Source organism: Coturnix japonica, chromosome 2, assembly GCF_001577835.2.
Source record: "Coturnix japonica isolate 7356 chromosome 2, Coturnix japonica 2.1, whole genome shotgun sequence".
In the NCBI taxonomy this organism is placed as follows: Eukaryota; Metazoa; Chordata; class Aves; order Galliformes; family Phasianidae; genus Coturnix; species Coturnix japonica.
Window position 1 is genome coordinate 84,955,410 of NC_029517.1, and position 24,501 is coordinate 84,979,910.

At 34.9% G+C, this 24,501-nt stretch overlaps 1 protein-coding gene and 1 long non-coding RNA gene across 4 annotated transcripts in view; both read right to left on the reverse strand.

Annotated features, from left to right (window-relative positions):
• CCDC102B (coiled-coil domain containing 102B) overlaps nt 1-22,916 on the reverse strand; it is a 123,907-nt gene extending 100,991 nt beyond the window's left edge. For 2 of the 3 annotated variants that reach the window (XM_015855189.1, XM_015855193.2), the window contains exons 1-5: nt 22,834-22,916; nt 18,723-18,771; nt 8,658-9,281; nt 7,382-7,602; nt 3,278-3,386 (exon numbers count right to left, since the gene is read on the reverse strand). In XM_015855189.1, coding sequence (XP_015710675.1) covers nt 3,278-3,386; nt 7,382-7,602; nt 8,658-9,266 — 939 coding nt within the window. In that variant the 5' untranslated portion in view covers nt 9,267-9,281; nt 18,723-18,771; nt 22,834-22,916. Of the gene's footprint in view, nt 1-3,277; nt 3,387-7,381; nt 7,603-8,657; nt 9,282-18,722; nt 18,772-19,223; nt 19,299-22,833 lie in introns of those variants that run through there. The other variant, XM_015855190.2, reaches the window with a different exon arrangement.
• LOC116652942 lies at nt 1,403-2,507 on the reverse strand. The gene is made up of 2 exons (XR_004306176.1): nt 2,354-2,507; nt 1,403-1,579 (listed from the first exon to the last, which is right to left on the reverse strand). It is a non-coding gene; the product is annotated as an uncharacterized LOC116652942 (long non-coding RNA).
• Nucleotides 22,917-24,501: the final 1,585 nt, after the last annotated feature.

Here is a 24,501-nt window from a genome sequence, read left to right on the forward strand (position 1 = left end):
TTCTCTGGGCAGCTACTTCCAGTGCTCTGTGAACCTCTCAGTAAAGTTTTTTATCATGTTCAGATGGAACTGTCCCATGATTTCATGGATCACCTCCAAGTAGGTCCAACGAATGTTCCTATATTTCTTTTTTGTAGTCTGACCTCCTTTGCCCAGGTGGCCAAGAAGGCCAATGGCATCCTGGCTTGTATCCAGAATGGTGTGGTGAGCAGGACTAGGGAAGTCATCCTGCCCCTGTACTCAGCACTGGTGTGGCTACACGTCGAGTAGTGTGTTCAGTTTTGAGAACCTCAGTACAGAAAGGACACTGAGGTGCTTGAGCAGGTCCAAAGAAGGGCAACAAGGCTTGTGAAGGACTTGGAGAATATGCCCTATGAGGAGAGGCTGAGGGAACTGGAGTTTTTCAGTCTGGGGAAAAGGAGGCTGAGGGGAGACCTTGTTGCTCTCTTCCAGTATCTGAAAGGTGCTTATAGCAAAAGCGGGGTTTGTCTCTTCTCACTGGTGACAGGTGACAAGACAAGAGGGAATGACCTCAAGTTGTGGCAGGGTAAGTTTAGTTTGGATATCAGGAAAAATTTCGTTACAGAAAGGGTTGTTAAGCACTGGAATAAGCTCCCCAGGGAGGTGGTTGAGTCACCATCCCTGGATGTATTAAAAACCATTTAGATATGGTGCTCAGGGACATGATTTAGTAGAGGGTTGTTAGGGTAGTATGGTTAGGTCATGGTTGGACTCGATGATCTTAAGGTCTTTTCCAATCTGAGTGATTCTATGATTCTATATAAAAGTATAGTTTTCTGGCATCCAAATTCCTTTCTGATTTCCTTAAGTTCAAGGTATTTTCTTACTACTTGCCTTTCTCATTTCCTTCAGAACTACAGTCTTCTATATTTCAAAGTCACTATAGAGAAGGACATTATTCACAAACACATCTTAAACTAGTTTCTTTCATAACAGTTAACAGCAGACTTAGTTATGCATCACCACTAGTTAGTCCATTTAATGCCTACAGAGAGTAATAATTCCTGGAATTCTCCATAATTAGATTGCTTTGCATCCAACCATGATGCCCTTATAGCAGCTGTACTGTCGGTCCCGCATGAGAACCAGATTCTGAAATTCAGAGATATGAGTTCTTTAAAGATTATAATCTCCACCTCATCAGGTGGTCTGTAACAAACTCCCATCACAATCTCATCCTTACTGAGCTCTCCAAATCACAAGTTTTCAGTCCAGCTATCACCCATCACACAAAAGAGCTCAAAAGATTTGGGCTGCTTTTAGATCTGAGGTCAACTTCCATCCCCTCGGGCATCCTCTTTCCTGTTTTTCATGAAAAACAGTCTGTCCTTCACAGTACTTCAGGTCTACAAACTTGGCACAGTAAATAAATTGCTCTAAAAATATTTGAGTTATGTAACTAAATGCAGTTCTTTCTGGTTGATTGCCAGGGTGCGTGCATTTCTGTACCAATTCTGCCCATGCAGATGAGCAGCTGGGAACACTGGTCTAAGGTCCAGACAGGCCTTGGTAGTCTCTCCGCAATGTTCTGGATCGAAGTCCACAGCAAGAGACAGCCCTAGAAATGAAAATTGAGAGACATAGGGGCGTCCCTCCCCTCAGAACAGATTACTGCTTGGGCTGATAGTCTTTAGTATCTTCGTCAGTGACATCGAAAGTAGGGCTGAGTGCACCCTCAGCAAGGTTGCTGATGACACCAAGCTGAGGGGTACAGTTGGAACACCAGAGCTGCTATTCAGAGGGACCTAAACAGACTTGAGCAGTGGGCCCAGATGAACCCCATGAGGTCTTGCACATGGGTTGAGACAACCCCCCCATACCAATATAAACTGGGGGATGAAAGGATTGAGACCAGGTCTACCAGAAAGGACCTGTGAGTAATGGTGGATGGCAAGCTGGATGTGAACCAGAAATGTGCCCTCACAGAGCAGAAAGCCAAACACATCCTAGGCTGCTTCAAAAGAAGCCTGGCCAGCAGGTTGAGGGAGGTGGTCCTGCTCCTCTGCTCTACACTGGTGAGGTCTCACCTGGAGTACTATGTCCTGATGAGGAGTACTCAGTACAGGAGAGACACAAACCTGCTGGAGCATGTCCAGAGAAGGGCCACAAAAATGAACCACAGAATTGAACACCTCTCCTATGAGGACAGGCTGAGAGAGCTGTGACTCTTCAGTCCAGGGAAGAGAAGGCTGAGAAAGTACAGGGTTTTTTAGCAGGGTCTGTGGGAACAGAACATGGGGAAATGGTTTCAAGCTAAAATAGGGTAGATTTAGGTTAGATATAAGGAAAAAATCTTTTACTGTGAGGATGGTAAGGCATTGGAACTGGTTACCTAGTATTGTGGATGCTCCATCCCTGGAGACTTTCGAGGTGAGGCTGGATCAGGCCCTGGGTAACGTGAACTAGCTGTGATGTCCCTTTCATTTCAGGGCAGCTGGACTAGATGGCCCTCAGAGGTCCCTTCCAACTCTAAGTATTCTATGATTCTATGATCTCACAAACCCCCCTATGCCCTCAGGCCTGTTTCCCCAGACTCTGTCTCTGTTGGCCTGCTAGAACTATTGAAAAGTTATCTGGGGGAAAACTTAACAACAGTAGATGAGGATGTGTAAGGGATTACTGGAGAGATCTTGTCCAGTAGGACACAATGGGTTCACCAAAGTGTCCTGAGAGAGCAGCGTGGTATCCTCCAAGGTCACTATCGACTTTGAAAGGTGATTGAGAACAGAGAGGTCCTTGACAATTGCATAAAGGCAAGTATGAGAAATAGCTGCAGATAATGTCAAAAAAGAGCACTAGATCTGCAAAGAGAAGCTGAAGGAACAGGGTTTGATCATTTTGGTGGAGATGGCTTCAGTGGGATTTAATAGCAATGTCCCAGTACTTATGAAGGGATTATCAAAAAGATAAAGCCAGATTCTTCAGTGGTGCAAACTGGGAGAACAATAGAAAATAATTGTATTCCTGGAAGAAGAGATGTTCTGACTGGGCATTGTCAGAACCCAGAACCTTATTCACCATGAGTAAAGTCTACTAGAGGGCCAGACTGCCAATTTGAGCAGCAATTGGACCTGAGATTTCTCCCAACTTGAATTATCCTATAGTTCTGTTGTGAAAACAGTTTTCAAACAAACATGGATATTTCTTTATTATTTTCATAAAGCCTAAGTATAATTTTATTCTTAGTTAAAAGAGGTAAGTAGAAGCCTCAGTTCTGTTTCTTATTTCACATGATAAATATGTATTGCTAACATACCTGGTTCAGACTTTCCAGTTTAGATTGTTTTAGTTCTTCATATTTCCACTTCCAAAGAGCTAATTCATTTTCTGTCTTTTCCACTTCTTTTTCCAGAAATACATTCATTCTGAAAGTGTTTTAAAAATTATTACATTTTTTGAGGATGACAAAACATAAATGACATTTAACTTCTGTTCAAAGCTTCAGTTATATTTTACTGCCTTTTACAACTGCATATTTCAAATTATTTTAAATCTGTAGTATAACCACATAATTATTCTAGGAGAGTTATATATATATTAAAAAAAAATAAAATAAAAAAAAAATTGCTAAAAAGAACAGACAATTCCAGTACATAATTCAAATTTTTAATTAAATAAATCCTTGTCCTAAACTTAATAAAATTTGGGAATGAACTTCAATTAGTTATTTTGGCCATGTAATATATGGTAAAATAGCAAAGATGCTCAGAGAATGGATACAGGGAAAAGATTAAGTACACACGTATATCAGAATATATACATACAGTATGTGCAGAACACAGGTTTAAAAAAAAAAAAGAATTCTTGAAAGAATGAAATAAAAACATTTTGAAAATGTCGATTATTTATCTCAGCAATACTACATCCTCACTAAAATGACAACTCTAAGGATTCTGCTCTGCAATGTTATTTGAGTAAAATGTTTGCACCAGGGCAAGTTTAGGTTGGATATTAGGAAGAACTTCTTCACAGAAAGGGTAGTTAGGTACTGGAATAGGCTGACCAGGGAGGTGGTTGAATCACCATCCCTGGTTGTGTTTAAGAGCCGTTTGGATGTGGTACTCAGGGATCTGATTTAGTGTAGGGTTTTTAGAGTTAGGGTACTGGTTAGGCTGCAGTTGGACTTGATGATCTTCAAGGTCTTTTCCAACCTGGCTAACTCTATGATTCTATGTTTCTGTGATTCTGGAAAATGGTTAGAATAGTAATTCACAAAGAAGGAATGATGGCTCCTACTGAAACAGTAAAGTTTTTTTTTTTTTTTTGGCTTTTACCTCTTTTCAAAATACAGTATTATCAGCAGTTCAGGATATAATGAAAGAAATATGAAGCACTACAGATGTTCCTGTCTTTGAGACTCATTAAAAACTTCGTTTCTGTGGCCACAGCAAAGACTGTCAGCCAAAGTCCAAAGATAACAATGAATAATGACTTTTTCATAATTTATATCCTTGCCTTCTTAATTTCATTTCATATTTGTGTAATATGTGTATACCACTGTGCAATAGTCTAACAAAACAGAATTTGGCTCACAAGAGAAATGAAAGAAAAGAAAAAAAAAAAACAAAAAACCAACTCTTAATTACAAATAAAAATATTCAACTTATATTTCTAACACTTTTTAATAAAAACAGGTCATAGTTTATAATCCCTGAATATTCAGATAGTTATAAAGATCATTGTAGGAACAAAGCATATAAAATTGGGACCTTGAATCTGCAATCTGAAAAACAGTAAAACTGAAGAAGTATTATTATGTTGGGAGAAGACAATTTTACATAAGTTTTGTGATACTACATGGATGAAACATGAATATAAAGAAAAATATAAAAGTATTGATGATATAAAAGCAAAAATTCATCTAGTAGTGAAAGATACTGTTGTATGACACAGTAGTTATTTTCTGTTCTGGGACTAAAAGAACTTGTTAACCTTTTGACAAAAGTTACTATTTCCACATTGAATTAGCTACATTCTGAGGATATTTTATTTAAAATCTTTCTTCCACAACAATATCGTTATGCTTAAGGAAAACAGCAAAAGGATATTTGACAAGGCTTGCCTTTGGGGCATGTTCACACAGTATACTGTAGGCTTGTGCAGAGACACCAGAGTTATCACTGAGTGGTCTGACTCAAGGCCTGGAAGCAACGTTAACTTCATCAGTGAAGCAATTCATTTGAGTGAAAAGTGTCTTCTTGTTGCCTCTTTCTTTATAACTAAACTGAATACTCTTGATCCAGAACCACCTAAATTACTTATAGAGAGGTTAGCCATTTAAGTAGGGGCAAATGCTAGCTCTACGAGTGCTGGTTTCCATTTGTAAAAAATCTAGCCACAACTCTTGAGTACTGAAAGTAAGCCAAAAAGATCTGCTGAGAGGTCCTGCACAGAATGAGCAAGAACATACTGGCTGCCAAAGTAACCTTTGGCCTAGAGGTTCAAGCTGTCTGTAACCCAAGTTTGCTTTTGATGTCGCACAGCTGTGTCCTTGGCTGAAGTTTACTGAGAAAAATTCTAAATTGTTAGGAAGAAGCTGTGAGAAAGTACTTAAGCTAGAACTATGCAAACAGAAATGAGATTGTTGAGATAGTGATTATTAGCAGATCAGAATTCAGGAGCAAAAATACTGATGTGGACAAGTATAAAACTAAAAGAGAGAGAGAGAGAGAAAAAAAAAAAGGAATCTGAAGATGTCGAGTCATCAAAATAAGCCTATTCCCATGAAAAGCAGAGACTAAACCTGCCTGAACTAGTAGATAATAGTCTGCCCAACGAAGATTCATAGGGCAACTCAAGAGACCAGTGATTATCACAGATTATGTTAGTGCTTGTCTAGTAATACTTTTCATAGGTAACTTTTGTGCGCATAGCCAAACATAATTGCTTCATATGTCTCAGCTGAATATATTTTGCTTACAGAAGCTCTTTTTATACAGGAAATATTACCCAAAGAGACCTAAAGAGGAAGTTGTGCACAAATGCCTACCATTATGTGAAAACCGCTGCTTCATGAGCAGTTATGGCCTGAGGTTGGAATTGCTGCATGTTGCATGGCATAAACATACACCAGTTTTTATCATGCCCCAGTAAATTTATTAATATATGACATAGTGAAGAACAGTCAGTATATACCTAGGGATAAATATCAAAATCTGGCATCCTGAAACACATTTACAAACTGTCTGGAAGTTTGAATGTGTCTGGAAAGGCACATTAACAAAAACAAAATAAAAGGTAAACAGGGATTTATTAAATTGTTATCCAATAGGAGTGTTGTTTTAAAAATATTGAATGATTATATTCTTTTAAAAAGGAAATTTCTGAATACTATGATCTCTGTTGAAGAAATAAAGTACATAGAACCCTAAAGATTTCAAACAGGGGAGAGCGGATTTATGAGGTATCAGCCTCCGAACTCTCGTGAAATATCATAAAATTTGAATCATTTTTGGATTTTGGCTTCCACAAAAAATAAAATCTTTTTTTATTAAGATAGATTATAGTTTTGGTAATCTGCTGCAGTATGATTCAATAAATAAATAAATAAATAAATAAATGAAAAATGTTTTCTACAGCTTCCTAGCTTCCTAGCCCATGTAATAACACAGTAAATACTTTCTAAGAATCTAACATTAATGTTTTTTTTTAAAAAAAATTTAATATACTTAAGACTTGAATTATCCACAGGAAAATTGTAAAAAGAAAGAAAATGACAGGAAAGATTAATCATAGTCTAATACATACTTGTTGAACTGAAACTTGATATTATTTGCAATAGAAGAGGTATTTTTACTTTTTCTGAGTAACCTTAATCTCTTTTGAAGTTATAGTCACATTGAAACTAAAGTCTCCTACTACCTCACACGCTGCACATGTATCACATACCACATGTTTCCTTGCAAAGAAATTTTGGTGTAATTCAAAAATGGCCTTCATTCTGCAGTCACTGTTTACTAGCAAAAATTTGAAAGAGTCTATGGCAATTTCTTATAATGCCAGGTTGACCCAATAATTGAGTATAACATGGCTTAGATTTCACTTAATTAGTATCAAATCTCTAAGTACAATCTTTTAATTAGCTGTATATTCTTAACAGTTGTATTATGGAGTATTTTTTGTGCTAATGATAAGCAAACCAAAGGAAATGAGACATACACACTACTGTGAAACACAATATATGTAATTACCAATTTCCAAAACCATTTAAAAATACATATTTTCTGAATTAGAGCTTAGAAATACCTAGGAGAACATATGAGCTATAACTGCAAAACTTCAGTATATTTACATCAAAAAGTTTCTTTAAAAACTTATTTCTAAGGAAGAATTCTCCAAGGAGAATATATTTTGCACTTACTCTCTTTCTTTGGTTAAGATTTTCTGTAACTCAGCCAAATGCAAATGCAGAACAGAAGCATGCATTAAATCATTCTCTGATGTCTGAGCTGCGTTGTGCAGACCTTTTTTAGGTTCCTCAAAATAAATACTGGTAAATCCACTGGGAAAGGAATCAAGATGCTTTGGAGTCATCTTTGTATCCTGACTGCTTCTTAAGGGATGTTTGATTACCTCCACATCCTGAGTAAAGAGATAAACATGGCATTTGAGAAAAATGTAAATAAAGGAAAAGTCTAAATATGACTTCTGCCAGCTATCAAGGCTCTTCTAAACATATAAACCATGTAGGGGAAAAAATAGGAATAAATGCCATCTTGTATAGTTGCAATGACATACAGTTAGAAAGTTCTCTAATGCAAAAAATGTCTTCTTGATGGAGAGATACCATTGCTTTGTTCACTCTGTGAACTTATGAAAGGTTTCTCTACAGAAAAATAGGTCCCAGTTATCACTAGTTGGCTATAACTATTGTCAAGACAGAATCCTGGAATTATTAAAACCAGGAAAGCAATTTATATGTACAGACAAAATATGGAGAAATTCCACATAACTACTCTCAGACTTCTAATGTAAGTCATGTTGAAACAAATGATGGGCTTTAACAAGTTTTGTGTAAAAACCAGTTATGTGCATAACATACTAGTATGGGTCCCAATCAGAAACAAAAGGTGTTATATTATCTATTTTGAGAAGGCAGATTTTGCATGCAAAACATAAGGAAAACTAAAAACACTTAGAAAAAAAAATAAGAAAATATATCTGTATTGGGATTTCTTTTGAGATTTCAATAGCTCTTTTTGCCAAATGAAAAACTTTTCATGTTGCAGAAGAATTCGCCTCACCTCTTTCTTTCATTTCAGCAACTGCAAGTAGTGAAAACTAAATTTTATTTTAGATATCAGGAGCCTACACTGCTTTTTTGAGGTAATAGTACACAAAAACATAGAGTTTCAGAGATAATCTGATAACTTGTAATGTGAAAGATAGTCAGAGCATTAGGTTGTTGCAGATAACAGCCTTTCACTTACAGCTTTAGCTGAGGGATATGAATTGTTCTGTGTTTCTCTATATTAGGATTATAAAATGGGTGAAAATCAAAATAAGTGCTTTTGTTATGGATCAGATCACATTATATTTTATTGAAAATCCTTGAAAAATCTCATTTCTGAGTACATAATCTTCTTCTTTTTCATGAACTTAAAAAAAAAAATAATAATAAAATAATCATTCTTTACCTTGTTTGAGTCTTCTGTCCAAGGAATCTTGTTGGTTTTGTTCAGTTCTTTCACTGGTTCTTGTTCCAAAAATGTTAACTGGTTTAGGTCTTTTTTTATATGAGATATTTCTGAGGAATTGAAATGCACTGTTTTCCATGCACTTACATTTTCTAAACTTTCTTTCTCAGTTACTAAATCCTGGTTTATCTTCTTAAGCATACTCAATTCTTTTACAACGCTGTCCAATTTTATTCTCAATTGTCTGACTTCCTCTCGGGCTTTATTTCTTTCTGCTCTAACTTTGCTCCATTTCTCCCTCCAATTAGCAGTACAATCTGACCACCAGCGCATGGTTTTCTCCATTTGGGCAGCTCTGGCTTTGACTTCTTCTAGTTCTCTAATTCTTACTGCTTCAAAAATTTCCAACTCGCTGCAGTAATTCATATGCATATGTGTATAATGAGGTGAATATGGGTAAAAATTTTGAGATGGAAGATTTGAATTACACAGATCGTCATCTGTTTGACAAATTCCTTCTAATTTATTTGGCTGTCTTGGTTGGGTCCTAAAAATCTGTATATCTTCCATTAGATGATGAACAGATCCTATGTCCATGTTTTGATTCATAATCTGAGATCACCCCTAAAAAAAGACAAAGAATAATTTAGCTTCCTTCAATAAAATTATTAATTAATTGATATTCAATTAAATAACCTCAAGCAGCAGCTTCTATTAATCTTAAAATAAAAATAATGCTATAACTAACTTATTAATAATAGCATTAGATATTTTAGAAGTGAGTACAGCATAAACAGGTATATTTGTTACTTAACTAGAAATTGTTACCAAATATCGCTCACTTGTCTTCTTCTTCAAACTATGGAACCTCATGCTAGGTGAAATTGTAAGTTCAATTTACCTATGTAATGAACAGAATACAAATTCACCTTTGATTTATTTTTTTTTTCTTCTCACAAGAGAAGAAGTTCAAGTATCTTTACAATGGGTATTATTTTGCTGTCTACATTCCACAAAATACCCAGGACATATATTTCCATATTATTCTTGAAAAGATAACACCATCATACTATATAGCTTATTGCCTACATAGTGATGATATGACTGCTACAAAATGTTGCTGCACCCTTTTTATTATTTATCCACTGTTATTCATTTGCTTAGACAAAAAACAGCACTTCAAAAATTGCTTTCTCACTCCAATATTGAGCAAATTGTGATATGGAGAATCTGCCATCACTTAAATTTGCTTATCATTTTCCTCATGGCTATAAAAACATAACCTAACAAAAGAAAACAAAATCTTGCTATCCTAACAGAAGACTATGTTGAAAAAATTATTTTTTTTCCAAATGTTCCAACATCTGTCTTTAAAGAAGCTTGTTTATATGTCATAGCGATTAGAGTTAACACCTGTATTTGAAATGGAGAAAGCCAAGACAGTAAACAGAACACTGAAAAGTAGATAGTTATGGCATTACTTATTCTTAATTTCCACTGAATAGAAGTTTTTTTGCACTTCCTGCTTCCAGTTTCTCAGTTATAAACTGCTGCTTTTCAGCTGCATTCAACTTTTCAGTGCTTTCTAGGACATTTATGTGCCATTATGCAAAAATTTCTTGAGAACGAAAAGGACAAAAATGGACTCCAACTCACTTTGTTATCACTGCCTGGTGTAGCATCACCACCCCACACAGTGCTACATAGCTGCATCGCAGCCATTACCAAACAACCATCAGTGTATCCAGAAATTGCATTTGAGTAAACTTTATGTAGATGCCCCAACACATGAATTCGAATAAGGCCTATTAGAGACAATATAATTAAATATTAAAATATTGCTGTAGTTTGCTACTTTAATTTTTGGTTTGTGGTAATGCCTTTGTTTCTGTCCCAGAGCAGTGAATATCTGCAGACACTTATTACTGTGCTTATAACCAGCAGGGTTTAGTGGATTTTGCTAGTGGCTTTGCACATTCACTGGAACATACTGTAAAGTATGCAGCTGACAAATCTTAAAAGTTGGAGAAATATGGGTGGAAATATTTTTATTTGGCAGAAGTTTCAGAAGTCCTAACAAGAGTATAACTAAATCTTCACATCTCAGAGCAGGCATCTCTGGTTTTAAGGCAATTTACCCACAAACTGATGATCAAACAAGTGGTCTCATCCACTATCCATGAATTCTTGGCCATTCTCCACAGTGTTGGCAGGGACACTGCTGATAAAATCAAACTTGCCAGTCCAACTTAAAGCTGGTAATTTTTGAAGTAAACTTGCAGATCAACTACAGCAGCCTAACAGTAAGCCTACAACAGTTTTGTGAAATACTGAACTATGCATGCATTCTTCATCCTGGATAACTGATTCTGACTCTGCACCTAACCTAACATGAATTAAATGTAATTTAATTTTATAGATTTTAATTTTAATTTAATAATTAAAATTAAAAGTAATTACACTTTCTCCAGAAAATAGTAGGGCCGACTTAGTCTGAGGTGGTGAGGAATGGAGGACGTTCACATGTGCCTTAACTTCCTTATGTGTTTTTCAGTTAACGTAATCAAATTACAAAGAACTGTAAGACTGCAGGATGTAGGACAGTGTTTTAGATATCTAAAGATAAGAAATACATAAAAAAACAAATAAAAGATTCTTAGCACTGATTTATGAATACATTTATAAAGCCAAAAAGATCCATCTAAACAGTGAGAAATCTAGAAAATCTGACTGCATTTATTAACTCTTTATTATTGATTTCTAAACTTTTAGAATACAGATAGATACAGAAATTGGCTTTGTTCATTATTTCTTAGTGATAGTAGGGTTGATGATGCTGATATATAGCAGATAGACACTTGATTCAAACTATTGCTGATGTCACTCAACACACATTATGCAGAAACCCAAGGTTCTAACTGCTCCAAAAATTCTAATTTAAACTTACGTTGGAAAGAGAATATTTCTTAACTAGACTATAGACAAAGAAGATTCATATTATTATTGTTACAGAGACCTCTAAACATAAGAAAGAAGTCAACCCTGAACAGCAACCAGCTTGAGTTTGCAGCAGCAGACTAGCTAGCTCAGCATGTGGAACTCAATGAGCATAATATACTTAATAGTAGATAATTGGAAAGTAGATGAAAGTGGAGTTTTCTTTCCAGTGAAATCTTCTGGTAGTTCCACCTGTTTAATAATTCAGGGAGGAGAAGTAACACAGAATCCCTCTTAAAGTAACCTTCCTAACTGAGTAATCTAAAGAATGCCCAAGGTGTAGAAAGCAACATTTATAGTATTGTTTGAGAGGGCTTAAGACTGCATAAAAGAGATCTGGTTGATACAAGAAGGAAAATGTTACAGACATTTGGCAGACAAAACAAGAAATATGCTTTAAACCACATTATATTGCAATTTTGCTTATTTAACGAATGTTCGTAAACAACAGACAAGAAAAAGGAGCTCCTGATTTGTCAATCCAGGCTATTGTTATGGGCAAAGATAAATATATTAACTACTGGTGACAAATGAGACAAAATCACCAGAATTGAAAATAATTATTATACTTCACTTGTGTTAATACCTGTTAATTGAACTCAAGTTTTCCATGAGTTCCACTGCAAGACTTATCAACTTGTAGATACCATATTAGCACCCTTTTCCTAACTGTGTGTTTTACTTTTCAGTTACATCTCCTAGTTATGAAAGCCCCAGCCAAATGTTTTTTAAAAAGGGATTCTGTGTCTTTACAGAAAGTAACTGCTTCAGATGAAACCAGTTAATTTTCTTTATTATAAGCTGTAAATGCAATAGAAATTTTAAAAAAAGTCCAAAATGATTATCTTCTTTCATAAGTACTACAGGAAACGTCAGAACCTTACATAATGTTGCTACAGTTATTTCTAAAACAAGAAAAATGCAACAATAAGTAAATTTCGTTTACTCCAGGAGGTGCAAAACTGTTTGAACTTATATAAAACAGACATATCAGTTCCATAGGGAAACAAGAATCTTTTGTAAAGCTCTGTCATAGCTGGAAGTGCGTGATCTATTTATGTATTTATTTTCCCCTCGGCTTCTGGGTGGTTTGAGTTAGTTGATTTTAAAAATGATTCTAACTGGAAAACTGCTACTACAGGACAGAAAACCCTTGTGCAGCTGTGGGCTTTGTATGGACATCCACAGATAACAAATAGTGGGATTAGTAACAAGAGTGTGGCATAGGCTAGAATATCAATTGAATCCTCTCATCTGCTCTTCTCTGCTGGCAGAAGTGTGGGTCGCATGTGGGAGTGCACAGTGAGTGGGAAATTAGCAAGAAGTAAAGCTACAGCCATACCAGCACAAAAAATATAGGGAAAGTCTACACATCAGGAGCTTGCGACTTGGTCCAGCTGATAAAGCAGAGCTTAGAGGTGTGAAAACAGCACTGAAGCACTGAGCCATACCATGCCTATGCAGACTTGTATGCTATGTGCGATTGTTTGATCCTGTGGCTAGAGAACAGGGCGAAAAAATAAAATAAAAATTGACAAGTAAACAGCAGAAATGTCTGGGAATTAATACAGACCAAAAATTTATTGATGATTTAATTTAATCTAAGAATGTGCACCTACTCACAAAAAGCCCACAAAACCTGAGGCAAAGAGAAGTCAGGCGGCTGGTCATTCTGCAGAAAATCCTAAGAACAGGTAATTGGTTACAGGAATGGCTATGGTACAATGGGACTGATGATTTGCTTTAACAGGATGCAAGGAGATGTACAGTGACATCCACTGGCAAAACAGATTCTATTCAAAACAGACCCTGTTCTATTCGCAACTTTCAAATCACCATGCCTGTCAAAGTTCATTGCAACCTCAAAATCAGCCCTAAATATTTGGATGTATGTGACTTTACACTGGAGATCCTGCTGAGCACAAAGCTCATGCGTGCACCTGGGACCAGAACTATCTGGATGAGCATACCACATATATGAACGGCACAGCAGACAGGGAGGTAAGGGCCACTCCGCAGCTATTTTTGCCTGCAGCCAGCTGAGCCCTGTAGCTTCTCTCTTGTTTCGTTGTAAAAGCACTGTTCACAAACTTCCTGATATTGTATAGTTTAAATTCCAATCTGAAAAGTACAAATAGGTCAACATACTCAAAAAGCTTTGAAATTACAACTGTATTGCTGGGGCTTCCTGGCAACACCAAAGCTGTAGAAACAGCAAAAGAGTGAGCCCTGACATCATTATCTCTGAAACTATTTTGCTCGTAGGTGCACTCACTGAAAATTAGACAACTTATTAGCTACAGAAATTCATGAAGTAATGAATTTATGTACTGTTGTGTTAGACTAGTCTATATGAAGAGGATTGAGCCTTAGTTTGATCTTTCTTTGGTTTTGGGTAGGTGTATGCTTTTATTATTTTTTTCACCCTCAATAGGTAATGAGCACGTAAATTAAAGTGCAACTTACAGGGTATATTTTTCCTGTAAATACTAGAGATTTCAATGGACAGTGACAGTGTATGCACATTCTCATATTTCAACAATCTGAGTCTGAGCAAGTTAAGAAAAGTGTTATTTTAATACTGAAAATTAAAGGTGGTGATTTCAATATTTCTGAATGTATAGCCAAGGATCATTGCGTTTATTTTTTTTTCCATAGCTATAAAATATAACAATATTAAACCATAAGGTATATTTTTAAGCAGATGATGTTGTCTCCAAGCATTATATTCCTTACATGTGTCAAAACTAGAAATCAGCCAAAAAACATCCTGAAATAAAGACACATGCGATGCAAATTATTTCCTGTCATAAATTATCTGGACATTTTTTTTTCCCTTTTACACTTATGTAGCCACATTTTTTTAAATATAAAATATTTGATGCAACACTCACTCACTTAAAAATTCCTATAGTTTCTACTATTTTTTGATAACTAAATCAATTAAACTGCAAAAATCATATAAAGTTGCATTTCTATTTTCGTGAAGAGAAATGTCTTACAGGTTTTGCTGCTTTTCATTTCTTTTTTCCTTTTGTTTGATTGTAAAATCTGTAAGACATACAAAAATAAAAACTTCTCCCACTGCATCACTTCAGTAATTCAAGTTTGTTAAGTACATTTTTGGAATCAAATTGAAATCACAACCACAATTTGTATTATATTGTGTTATCTTGAATTCCAATATCATATTTAGTAAAATTAAGTTTCCTTTTAAGATCATTGATGCTGCTCTGTCTTTAGGCCCAGATCCCATTTCCCCATTTCTAAACTTTTTTCTTCTTTAAACCATTTTCAGACTGCAATGATTGAAAGATAAACCCAGACTGATTGTTTTGTTTTTTGAAACAACAACCAACAACAAAAAACACCCCACCAACAAAAAACAGCCGAGTTATCCTTACTTATTATTCAAGGGGAGTAATACGTTTATTGCTTTTTACTTATTTTTCTTCCATTTCAAATGCAAAACAGACAGACAAACAGCAAAAATCACCACAAAGCACGCAATGATGGATTTAAGCCAGCTACACTCCTCAAATCTTCAATTGGATAAAAGTTGATATTTTTATGAGATTACGTTTATATATCTTCTGTGAGGGCCTACACACTCATCCATACATCAAGTACACAGATTTTAGAAAGAAATGCATTTTCTAACTTACTGAGATATGAACCTTGATTGCACATTGACAACATATGTTCAGTTGTGTAACTTTTCTACTTCTATTACTGCAAGTTTATTTGTTCCTTCTTTCCAAGAAATCAAAATGCTGGCAAGTGAAGAAGAAAAAAGTTCTTAAAGTGCACTTGCAGGATGCAAGAGAAACTCAAAGAAATCAATATGTGCTCTGCACAAGCCAGTTGAAATTTGAAAGTATAAATGTGATGAAATATTTAGTTTTTCACTATTTGGCTACATTTGAATCAAACAGCAAGCAGACAGCAACAATGGAATGTGCAAGATCAGAGAGAATCAATTAGTTTGGTTAGCGGGGTGGTGTAATCAGAGTACTGAGAGAAAGGCTGACATCCAGAGAGCCCAAAGAGAGACCAGATGATGAGTATTAGTATAGTGATGAGAAAGAAACCCCACAGAGAAAGACTTAAGGCTACCGGTTGGTGAAAGACCCAGTATGAGTTCAGGACATGTGCTTGCAGAATAAAAAACAAATAACAAACAGCACTATTGTATACCTGCCTTCTTTCATGCCTTATATGCCTTCAAATCAGTTGAAAAGTTTCCAGCAGATGGAATAAACTTTTAATCAATAAATTAACTCCTAACATTTTTCTAAAGCAAAGAGGCTGGTTAGAAAGTTAATTAAGTATCCCTTTGAAAAGAAAAGATGCTACATACACTCAAAGATTATTAGATATTTGAGAAATCCACACAGGTTTTCATAGCACTCAGAAACAGTCATAACTTGAATGGGGGAAGGTGGGGGGTGGGGGCAGGAAGGGAGTGTGATATTCTCTCAAAATAAATAATTACTATTACATTACTGTTGTCAACTGTTTTCTCAGTGGTTCCTGTTCCGAATAAATCACTATAGTTCTTTTTCATAGAATTACAGTGTTTGAAGGAGAACCTTTAAGATTACCTAATTCCACCATCCCTCCCACTGGCAGGGATTACTAGATCAGGTTGCCAAAGCCCCATCCAGCCTGGCCTTGAACACTTCCGGGTATGGGACTTCTACATCTTAAAAGGATGTGCCAGAAGAGAAACAGACTTCACTTCTCTGCAATCCTACCTGCTGTTCTCTTTTACTATTTTTCCCTAGTAATGAATAGGTTTTACTGTAAAAATGGTACATTTACATTACAAAACCATGACAGTGGTATTTCATTATTTTTGTGTCTTTTTAAGTGCAGGAATATATTTTATATCTTACAATAGAGTGAGATCCCATGCACATACAGATTCATAAAAAGACAACTTGGAAGGTAGTCACAGATTATAATAAGGCTAAAGACTGAACAAATCCTACTCTTTTTCCTTTTTGGCTGTCACTGTTAGTATAAGCAGTTTGTAGACTTCTTCAGGATGAGAGCCAGTATTATATACTCAATATGATTTAAGCTTATTGGTTAACATTAGTCATTACATATCATTTCAGTATCTTCCGAATTCTTTTACAGAGGCAAGCTTATATTTCTTTATGTCTCTGAAGTTATGTTCAAATACTTAGTGTCGAATATGGACAACATGAATTTGTATAGAGATATTGTCATTTAGTACCACTACTAGTCCACAAAAAGCTCAGAAATACTTCAATTGTTTACAGTATTTTCTTTCCCACATGAATGTTTTATTCTATTACAAATCTTCACAACATTTTAACCATAACTTCTCTATGCACAAGCCTGTAGTATTGATACTAATTTATTAGTCACTACACATGGAAAGAAAGTGTACAACAAGAGTATGCAAGGAGTATAGAATGTCACCGGTTTCCTAGACAAGCTCAAGGAAAACCTAGTATTAGACAGAAGCCAAATCAAGCCTTATCCCATACATCAGCTATTTGTGGTTTCTGTGTCAAGTTTGATTAGCTGGTTCACCACTGAAATTAGCTTTTAATAGAATAAAAAATGATTAAAAAATAAGGCAAATTCAAGTTACCAGGTAATTAGGATATGATTGAACAAACAGTGTTTTAGACGCATTTAAAGAGGTACACAAAATCTAGTGTAAATTTATGGACTACACAAGTAGCCAAGTCACCTTAGTTCTAATCTAATTCCACTTATTCCAAGTATAGGCACCTAGTCTTTATTAGTCAATTGAAAATGCATTAATTCTGAACAATTTAATATTCTCACTTTGAAAATGGAAAGTGATTTTTGTTAATGACCAGTCCAGCAAACTTTATATGATTTTCTGCTTTTGAGAAGACATCTCTCCATCTTTCTACAGTATCCATTTTTACTACTGTGACATCAACAGATGCATGAACAGAATAAATGCTCTTATTTCATAGAAGTATCACCATGGTTCACTTCCAGTTTAACAGCAAACCATATTTGAGAACAGTTACAGCAGGATAGACAGAACTTTTATAATTGTGGTTACATCAGACAACTGGTCAATGTCTGAGGGAAAAAACATCTTAGAGGTTAGACCATTTGGACTTGTACCTATTCCTTTTTCAAAATTCTTCCATACTTTTAGACAGGACTGGCTTCCTGTCTTCCCAGTTATCAGTGACTGATTACTCTGTCACCTTGAGAGATTTCTCCCTTTGCAAGGATAAATGACAAGACAAAGAGTTGCTACTGTATAATTAAAATTTCTTTGGTTATTATTGTGCTGAAAATAATCAGGATCTTGTGATGAGTAAAGCTGCCTAAAACCATAGGTTAATTTTGATAGCCGTTTGATGCGATATTGATCACTTTTTGTGGATTTTCCCTGAACTTTTGAGGGAAAGCTCCCTCTCTCCCAGAAAGAAATGTAGAAGGCTTCAGAAATGTATGGGAGTACACATCCAAGACATTCATCATTCACAAGGCTAGATCTACCTTTGGGCATGATATTAATAATCTGTTCTAGACATCTTTTTAAGACTTGCAAGCACTAAATTCAACTGAATAAGTAAAAATTGAAGGAGAAAACTAAAAGTCTCCTTCATTTTAATTTAGTAAGCCTATAAATGAATCTGAAGTAACTGGAACAAATATATTCAAGAAAGCTTTAAATAAGTTTATGGTAAGTTATTCAAACAGAAGATCGTTGTGTTGTGGTTTGGTTTTCAATAATTAGTTCCCTTTATCAGCCATTCATAACCTCAGCAATATACAATATAGCATTTTAAGATGAGTAGGAAAAATGTTAAATTTATCTTGGTGATTTTGTGAGAACCTCTGTAGTTTGTGATTGTTTACAGCCAGAATGTAAGATATTCACTTACTCCCAGACAGCTCTGAGAGCTTAAGAGAAGATCTGGTTTACTTTTTTTCCTCAGATTGTCCTATAAATCAGGTTAGTGGGCTTCTTTGAGTTTCAAAAGGATGGTGAGGCATTGAAACAGGTTGCCCAGAGGAAGTCTGAATGTCCCATACCTAGAGCTCCTGAAGGCCAGGTTGGATTGAGCCTGTTTCCAGATGCAACCTGTTGGATAATTAAAAGTATCACAAGTTTATATCACATCTCTTTACATTTTATATATTACTGAGTTAAAAAATGAGTTTTATCTGTATAGGTCCATTTTCTTCTATAGGCATTTTCCCCTCCCTTGTAACAAAACACTGAGTGGACATTATTTCCAGTGTGAAGATTAAAGCTCTGAATGTCCCCCCCGCCAAAAAAAAAGTTTAAAATCCTGCTTTTTAAAAAGCTCTCGGCAATACCTGGGAAGTATATAATGATATAAGATAACAAATCATTATGTTATACTTGTAATTATTCGTGATCTTTTTGTATGAAAAACATGACCTACTTTCAAAAGCAATTTCATAATACTGGGAGAAGGACAAAATTAATCACAGATATCTGACACTTTTTTTCCAGATAAAACATTCCAACAGTTAAGATACAAAACAATTTTTGTTCAAAACACTCACCAGTTTCCTGAGTGACACTGAGCAATCTCCCACCCACATAAGAATGCTCAAGAATATTTTGTTTTCTCTGGGTCAGAGCCTATTTCTTCAGCTTGCTCAACCACTCCAGTTCAGTTGGATAATAATTAACAGAATTCTGCTGTACAGAGATTCACTCAGTTTAATTGGAATAGTTTTAGAAGCCATTAGGTCTTTATAGAATTTTCTTTAAGGGGATTAATTCTTGGACATTTACACGTAATTAGTTTCAGTTATCCTTAACTATTGTAGTATATTAACATTAATAATCTTTTGTCTTTTAGTAGTTCAAGGGTTGGTGTTTTTTAATGGTGTCACATTATTTTATGATGATTCAAAACTCCACAAATATGAAGGAAATGTACTAAGAGATAATATATATCATCACAAAGGCCATAGTTCCACTGTTACAAGAATTATATAAAATAATCCATGAAGTACTGCGTATTATGTGGTAATGGTCACAAACATAGAGAAGCATGAATATCTTTATCTTCCCACTGCCTATAGAGGTAGGTAACACCAAAAGAGGTAAAAATCAATTGCATACGAAGTTACTGATCCTGGCTCCACTACAAAATTTATTTTGAATATTTTACTCCAGTCAGAAGAAGCTACCATCCTTTTGCCAAAAATGATACCTACCAAAGTTAAGGAGAAGCATTCAAGTAAACTGCAAATAGGTTAAAAAGCATTAAAGCAAAAACAAGAAGAGCTTTCTGGGCACTTCTTGCCTGGTATTCTTCCCTAGTATTCCTCCAGTTATGAGATTGACATTAAATATGGGATCTGGCATGAAACTTCTCTCATTTAACCTAATGTAAATCAGACCTAGAAGCAGCATGAGCCCAGAGAATCAGGCTGTTCAGGGAGGATCATTTTCACAATAAATCAGCCAATGATATATTACCACATAGACTAAAAATGGAACAGGAATAAAAGCGTACTTAGCTCAGAAACCTGCTTTTCCAGATGAACAAGGAATATGGTTTCTATCATGCCTTAACAGGAAATTACTTTCTAGATAACATTTCATTTTCTATATGTTAATATACCTCTATGTTATGTCAGTAAAATTAGGAACAAATTGACTTGCACAATCCTGTTAATACTCCATAAAAAAGTCACAGGAAAATGTTTGTTTTTTTGTTTTTTTTTTAAACAACTTAGAAAATTAAAGACCAAGTCCAAGCCCTCCAAAAAGGTTTGTGCAACAGGAATGGATTATAATAACAATAGAAGTGGTATTTAAAGCAGAAGATTCAAAGCTGAGAAATTGAAGAGTAAGGGCAAGGAACAGGCAATCATTACAGAGATGGACTCTATATAGGCACATGAGCTACAAATCAATCCATGCTAGGAAAACAAAACTCACAAACTGAAATTGATGATTTCAATTTCAGTGTTACCCAAGAGTTTGTTGTTTTCTCTATTTTGCTACAACATAGTTTAATATAAATGCAAATAAAGTCTTTATCTCTGTTTTCCAAGATACGTCCTTTAGAACCACTGCTTCTAGATGCAGTTTTTTTCTAGAAACTCCATCACAGAAGAATAATTACCTTTAGATCTACTGACACCTACTTAAGAAATGGATCGCACTTATGGGAGTGAATAGTACTGAATAATCAGGCCCCCAGTAATGATAATGACATAAGTAAAAGCAGCTTTCACATCTATATAAACAGTTTACAGGCAGAGAAGGAACTGCTTCCTCTTCCTAGAGGAGAGGAATGTTCCTCTCTAAAATAGCCCTCTGTGTTGTGTCCTGTGTTGCACAAACATGGATCTTTGGAACAGAAAGTTCATGCTTGCACAGCATTTTTAAAATTTATATATAAAGTACAGAAAAACTTTTAGTGCTCAAGGGGGGTTTGTTTGCAATTGGATGAAAATAAACCAAACCGTGAAAAGCTGCACAATACACTTCAGAGCACATGCTCATTTACATAGATAATTAACAAAGCCTGAATATTAATGTAAGGTTTGTGTTTCCCTTGGAATGTTGCTGCTAAATACTTCATTCAAGTGTACCACTCTAGTGACTTGCAATGGATATTTTAAAAAGTAAAAGCAACACTGAAATTCAAAATGTATACCTCATTGTTACAATATTTTTCAGCAATCCAAATAAAGCAAGATGAATTTAAATCTGCACTAGTAGTTTATCCTGATAGAAAGTTGCCCTTAATTTTTGTACATACTCACCAATGAACGTTCAGAGGAAATGTGTTAATTAAATTTTTTTTGGTAAAAATGTCAGTATTTTTTATTCTCAATATAGTTTGAAACATGATTTTATTGTTATTATTTATCTTTTGCAGATACTAAAGGGATAATAGTTATTAGGATGGAATTATTAATGTTGATCACAATTGCTAGTCTCTTGAGCCAACAGATTAGCCAACCAGCAGAACAGTAAATTTGTATGGTTTAAATGATTCCAAGATCAACACCCTTTGTTGCTGAACTCAGTGACAGTACTTTCAGTTTACCCATTACCAGCTACTTTATAGTATTTGTTTTCTGATGAATTTATACCTCAGGTCCACCTGAAGTCAATATTTAATTTGAAAGAATGGCCTCAGTTCAAAGCATACTACACACACATACATGAAAGTGACAGACATGTTAATTTTTCCTCCAATTTTTTTTTTTTTGCAGAATTATCAGGAACATTTAATGATATTGAGAGATATGCCTATTTCAATTAATGATACCAATAATTCTATGGAAATAATTTTATCTTCAGTATATTGTGTAAAGAAGTATATTCAAAATATTTCAGAAATGTAAATTTTTTAAACATAAATAATCTAGAAGAGGAGTTAGGCTTATAGCAATAAGATTACTGATACTAGAGTCTGCTTTACAAAATGGCTTTAAGAATTACTTCAAAGTAAGACAGACAAAACACAGCTAACTGTATATTCAGTAGGAGGGCTGTTAATCCTACTTGCTATATACATTTATTGAACTCATCAGAATTATTTTTGAAATTTGGCTCCTGGTTCTCAGTGGTGACAGATGGTCCATGCATTCTCACATCATCTGGGGTACAGCCTTTCAAATAATGACAAACTAGACACCTTTATCCAGAATCAGCAAATTGTAATACTAAAAAAATAATAATTCAATTAAGTATGATTATGTTGTATTTCCCACTTTTTTCTTATGCTATCTGATATTTTCTGAAGGAAATGAGGATTATATTAATTAGAAAAGAGAAATACTGAGACCACTTCCTAACAATAACATGCAATATGAACAGCTGCAAATAGTTCTCAGACACTAACTTTTAAAACATCAGTGATTAAAAACTATTAAGGATTTACCAGCATTGTCTACTTCAGGCATATTTCACAGAGTGATTCGAAAAAGAATTTCAGTATTGAGGTATACTTTCCTTAGTAAAGGGGTGGGGGGGAGGAAGCGAAAAGCTATGCTTAATAGAGTGTTAGTATTAATGTTACTTGGTGTCAGTATTTTTTACTGAATACTGCAGATTGTTTTCCTCTCCACTATCAGCATGATAGTAACCCAAAAGAAATATAAGAATTAATTATTAAATCCAATCTTAAAGACCCCTTACCCTCTGGATTTTCTAGGCTCCTCTTGCTTCTCAGAGTTACAGAAACGTGTATAAACAACAGAATTTCCTGCATCCTTTTCTCATCTGCACAGTATTGGGATTTGGCCAACAGTATTATTTACAACCTTAAGGCCACTTCACACTAACTTGAAAATGACTCCTATTGGCCAGGCTTTATCAAAACTAAAATCAAAATATTTTTCTTTTATGAACAAGTCATTTATCCAACAAAACATTATGCCATATTGTCCTTTGCTAAATATTACTTTCTTCAACTTGTATTCCTTCATATCTTTCAAAACTGAAGACTATGACCTCCTAATTATGCACAAGCTAAAATTAACTGTTCTAATCCCATTAATTAAGCACATGCACAAGACATAACCATAGTTTGTGAATTTTTATGCTACCCCTCACTCCTATTCAGATCCTGAGTTTCAAATACCTGATGATATTTCTCTCTGGATGACTATAATCTAGCAAATATATATATTTCTGTAATTAACTATGTAATTAACCAGACATTATGCAAATATTTATCTTAGATTATCATTTATATGAGAATGCAGCAAAGATGAAAAATTAAAAGCTTATTTCTGAAAAAATGAAATAATAATGAAATAATTCACATTAAAGTTCAGGGTTGTGGTATTAATACAGAAGGTAAGAAATATTCCTTCAAATCAGCACACCAGTTTTTGCAACTGACATATAACAATGTATGATGCCTCTGGTGTTCTGAAATTGATACTACAGGCCAACTACATAGCATGTGCTAGAGGTATAAAACTGATATCATTTCACATAGCTTATATTGTATTTGCCATAGCTTTGAACAGCTAAATATTCTCAATTACAAAAATCTCATTGTATCCTTTGCCAGGATTTCAGACTGAGAAGCCAGATTTCCTTATACACAGCTTTAAGGAACATGTTTACTTCCCTATTAATATTTTAGCATCTATTAATAACAAAAAGCAGTCTTTTCAACAAAAGTAGCAGCTATAGACACAAGACTCTTCACTTAAATAAGAGAATTCTCTGACAGTACATTTACTTTGAAGAAATGAACATACCTATCCTCCCACTCCTATCAATAACACTGTCACCATATGACATCCATGATGCAAAAGCTCTGCTACACTGACTGCAGAGAAAGGGCACTCAGTGGGACAGGGGTGGGGGGAGGAAATTGGAAAACTTAGATATTTCTATTAAAAACCTGCATCAAATTAAAAAAAGACTACTGTCTTATTGTGTCTTCCATGGCTCTTCCTACAGCCATATCTCATATCCCACTGGAATATTCTCTAATAACATCACCCATTCAGTCCTCATGTACAGATTATTACCTTTTTTTTTTCCCCCCACAGTAAATGAAACCTCAAATTACCTGTGAAACAGTTTTTACTAGAAAGCATTATTGTATATACTCAATAGTCAAATAGCAAGATCTTCAAACACTGTAAACATAGTTACTGCATTTAAAAAAAAAAAAAAGTATTTGTTTTTTAAAGGACATAAATAACAGTATCACTCTGGCATTACCATTCTCACTAATGTGAACAATTTGTGCCTTCAACATTTTGAGTTACAAAACTTGGCAATACTGAAAGCACTATGTTACTAATAAAAAGAGTATTTTCATTTAGGTTTCAGATTGTCTGG